Genomic DNA, 3,952 nt, shown 5'->3' on the forward strand with positions numbered 1-3,952 from the left:
AGGCCCTTAGGTTGTTTTTGTCCCTTTTGTAACTGAGATCCTATTTTGGTCCCATATGGTGCCGTGTGCATATTTATATTTTGCTAAGTTGTACAGAATGTGAGTACTCTAAACACCAATATTATGTTACTGCTGTATCAATTGTAGTTTCTTTGACCACAGATCTGATATGTGAAGCTTTTTTCGCTACAGAGTAGGCATGTGAGACTTTATATTTTGCAGAGTAAGAGTATTTTACAAAGTGTTGCAACTGTGATACACCCTCTGTTCAGTAACTCTCTTTGTTAAAAGTAAATGGAAGTTATGCTTTGGACTTAACCTAAATAAAACAATGTTTAACAAGCTTCTAGCTGTTGTGATCTGAGTTTGAATATGTAGACCAGTTTTTTTTCCTTTCAATATGAGAAACGTTTGCATTTGAGCCTCAACAAACTGATTTCCTCAGATCAGAAGAGCAGAACAGCTTCGTTTCAGATGATAGTCTGTCGTTTACATGATTATGTTCGGATCATCCAGGAAGTGGCGTCTTCTCCTACATACGTGTTTTCTGTGAGCATGCAGTTTTGTGACATGCAGTTTGCATGCTATCTATTCTGTCTTGTTCTTTTTCCCTTCCAGTATGTGTTTACCTGTGTGTGTGTGTGTGTGTGTGTGTGTGTCTGCTGTGTGTGTCTGTGTGTGTGTGTGTGTGTGTGTGTCTGTGTGTGTATATGCAGCTGTAGCGTTTGACAAAGGCACTGGATGGATAGCATCGACGCTGAAGCCGTCTACCTGACCACAGCGCAGCACGGGCAACCTCAATGCGAGCTTTCCCTTCCTGCTGTGGAAGTACCTGCCCTTGGCGGGTAAGAACACATACACTTCATGTCTTTTCACCCCAGGGGTATGAGGATACCCTCCATCTGCAGGTTTTCCCTCAGTGAGAAACAAATCTTTCAAGCAGCTTCTTTTTGAAGCTGGAATGAGAAGAAAAACATTGCTTTTTATTTTTCATTGCTCCTTTTTCTAAATAGTACCCATGCCTGCAGTGTGCAGCCCACCAGATGTCATGGCCTGTTTGAATGTCTGTCAGACCATTGAAAAAAGTAATAAAATCATTACATTCTGATTAATCGCTGAAACATTAGTTCTCTCTTTTGGAAGGATGTTCTTTAAAATATTGCTGTATATATGATTTATATGCGTTACTTTCAGACTTAATCAGCATATTGGATACATTTATTTAGCAATTACTGAATGTGTTGATAGAATGCTATTTATGTTGTTACATATGGTGTTTTTGTGCTAAACAAAGCCAAATAGTGGACCTCAGCCTGTCTGTGGCTTGTTTTGTTTGTCGCCTTTGACTGCGAGCTTATAACACGACCCTTGTCGCATGACCCTAGGCAGCTTTTTCCTCCCTCCCTTCCGTCACCCCTCCATGCTGGAATAGTGTACAGTTCATGGCCCGCTGGAACCCGATTGTGTCCTGGCGGTGCTTCAGCTCAGGGATTAGCAGAGAGCTGCCTGTCCCCATTCATTCCTGCCACTCACTCACGCTTATCAGCATCGATCTGACACGTTATTTATCTGACACTGCACTCGGTTCTGCTTTGCTAGGAGAAAAACTCACAAAAAAGTCCCCCTCCATCAGCACTTTCCTTTGTGGGAGCAGGGGTGCAGCTTTTAGTGGCCTGTTCGGCCCATCCTAATTCTCAGTCCCAGCCCAGTGACCAGAGCTACGGCCTGTGTTTGTCATCCAGCACAGTGCCGAGCCTCATCGTTGTCTCTCTTTGCTCCATGTCGATTTGAGTTTTGTGGGGTCTGATCAGCCTCAATGAGGTGTACGCTTCCCTTTCTTACCCAGCTGTTCCCATGTCACTTATGACTGAACCTTGAGAGACGTACTTGACGGATAGTCGCTGTGGCTGTTTTAGTGTTTAAGTGTGAGAAAGTCTGTTTTTGTCGATTCCATCAGCATTCATTTGAGACTTACTGACTAGTGAAGTGCTGAAGAAAATGGCTTCCTTTAAACTGGATTTTCTGCCAGAGATGATGGTGGACCATTGCAGTTTGAGTTCCAACTCAGTGTGAGTACAGACTTGACTTTAGCCTCGTGTAACTTGATTTGGGTTACACACTAATACCTTAAATTCTCCTTTGATTGATGGTCACTGTGTTAGGGTGGAATGTTCTGTATTTTTATGTTTAATATTTCTTTGTATTAATCAGTGTGGTTTGTAAAATCTTATGAGTGGTTAACTGGTTTCTTTACTTTTTATTCAGAGCTGAGAGTACAGTAAATGTCAAATGTAGGGCTGTGTAATTAATCGCATGCGATTGTAATGCGCATCTCGTCAGTAAAGCCGGTTCCGTGATTGGTAGTAAATCTCCATCACCTGCTTTCAGATGGAGCGGCATTTACTACACAGAGCCGTAGTTCACTGACAATTAGGCAATATCGCATTCATAATCGCAGATGAATCGCATTCGATTATGAACGCTATATTGCCTAGCGTGTTAGTGAACTACGGCTCTGTGTATTAAATGCGCTCCATCTGAAAGCAGGTGGAGATTTACTACCAATCACGGAACCGGCTTTACTGACGAGATGCGCATGACAATCGTATGCGATTAATTGCACAGCCCTAGTCAAATGTTTTGTGTGAATGTAAGTTTGATTCAGAGTAGTGGTCGACCGATATATCGGCATCGGCCGATAAGTTTTTCTGTTGGGCCGATGTAGGGCTGGACAATAATTCAATATCAATATGTATCGCGATATAATTTTTTTCAATAACGGTGATATGATTTTTAAACACATTTCCGATATTTCGATATACATTACCAGTTTCCCATACATTGATTTATTTGTGCCGTTTGACTTTGTTGAATAAACATGAGCACTGCACGTTTCAAATTCATAACACGGCGCGGGTGTTTTATATGAATGTATCTCTGAAGGGAATTGACTGTCTTCAGAAAAGTTTCGATGGCATTTTCATTTGATCTGATAAAGTAGCATTCATGAGCGGAGCTGCTTTGATTACAGCCATTACTGGAGAAACCGCTAGTTTTATCACTCTAAAAGCGCCTCCTGCTGGCAGAGAATCAGTTTTCATTTTAAATAAGCCGTCTCCAGCAACATTTCCAGTTTTTGTTATTGTTCAATTTTTTGGTTTTCTGCAGCGACTCGGAGCACTTTTCATACCCTTTTTTCTGGCTGAAGCACATTTGTTTCAATCTATAAGAATAATCAGCCTACACTACCAGTCAAAACTTTTTGAACAGTAAGATTATTATTTATTTTTTTTAAGAAGTCTCTTCTGCTCACCAAGGCTGCATTTATTTGATCCAAAGTACAGCAAAAACAGTAAAATGTTGAAATATTTTTACTATTTAAAATTGCTTTCTATTTGAATAGATTTTAAAATGTAATTTATTCCTGTGATCATACATAGGTAAATTTTCAGCATCATTACTCCAGTCTTCAGTGTCACATGATCCTTCAGAAATCATTCTAATATGCTGATTTGCTGATTATCAATATTTAAAACAGTTGAGTACATTTTTTTTTCAGGATTCTTTGATGAATAGAAAGATCCAAAGATCAGCATTTATCTGAAATAAAAAGCTTTTGTAACATTATACACTATTCCATTCAGTATAATTTTTATTATTTTTTTGGGAAAGAAATTATAGAAATTAATACTTTTATTTAGCAAGGATGCTTAAAATTGATCAAAAGTGATGATAAAGGCATTTATAATGTTACAAAAGATTTCTATTTCAGATAAATAGTGTTCATATCGATATCGGAATTATATCGTATCGACCGAAATTAAGAAATATATCGTGATATCAATTTTGGCCATATCGTCCAGCCCTACAAGCAATCCTGCGGTTCATAAAGAACTTTGTTTTCCTACCTCCACGAGTGCCATCTATTATTGCCTTGTTTATCTAAAAGTGC

General features: G+C 39.2%; 1 protein-coding gene across 3 annotated transcripts in view; it reads left to right on the forward strand.

The window, feature by feature from the left end:
- The first annotated feature begins 1,550 nt into the window (after positions 1-1,550).
- LOC107709031 (CUGBP Elav-like family member 1) overlaps positions 1,551-3,952 on the forward strand; it is a 23,094-nt gene continuing 20,692 nt past the window's right edge. The window contains exon 1 of one of the 3 annotated variants that reach the window (XM_016513428.1): positions 1,551-2,069. In XM_016513428.1, coding sequence (XP_016368914.1) covers positions 1,999-2,069 — 71 coding nt within the window. In that variant the 5' untranslated portion in view covers positions 1,551-1,998. The remainder of the gene's footprint in view (positions 2,070-3,952) is intronic. The other 2 variants (XM_016513427.1, XM_016513425.1) reach the window with 2 other exon arrangements.

The sequence above is a fragment of the Sinocyclocheilus rhinocerous genome, unplaced genomic scaffold (genome assembly GCF_001515625.1).
Source record: "Sinocyclocheilus rhinocerous isolate Xijiao unplaced genomic scaffold, SAMN03320098_v1.1 scaffold5162, whole genome shotgun sequence".
NCBI lineage: Eukaryota > Metazoa > Chordata > Actinopteri > Cypriniformes > Cyprinidae > Sinocyclocheilus > Sinocyclocheilus rhinocerous.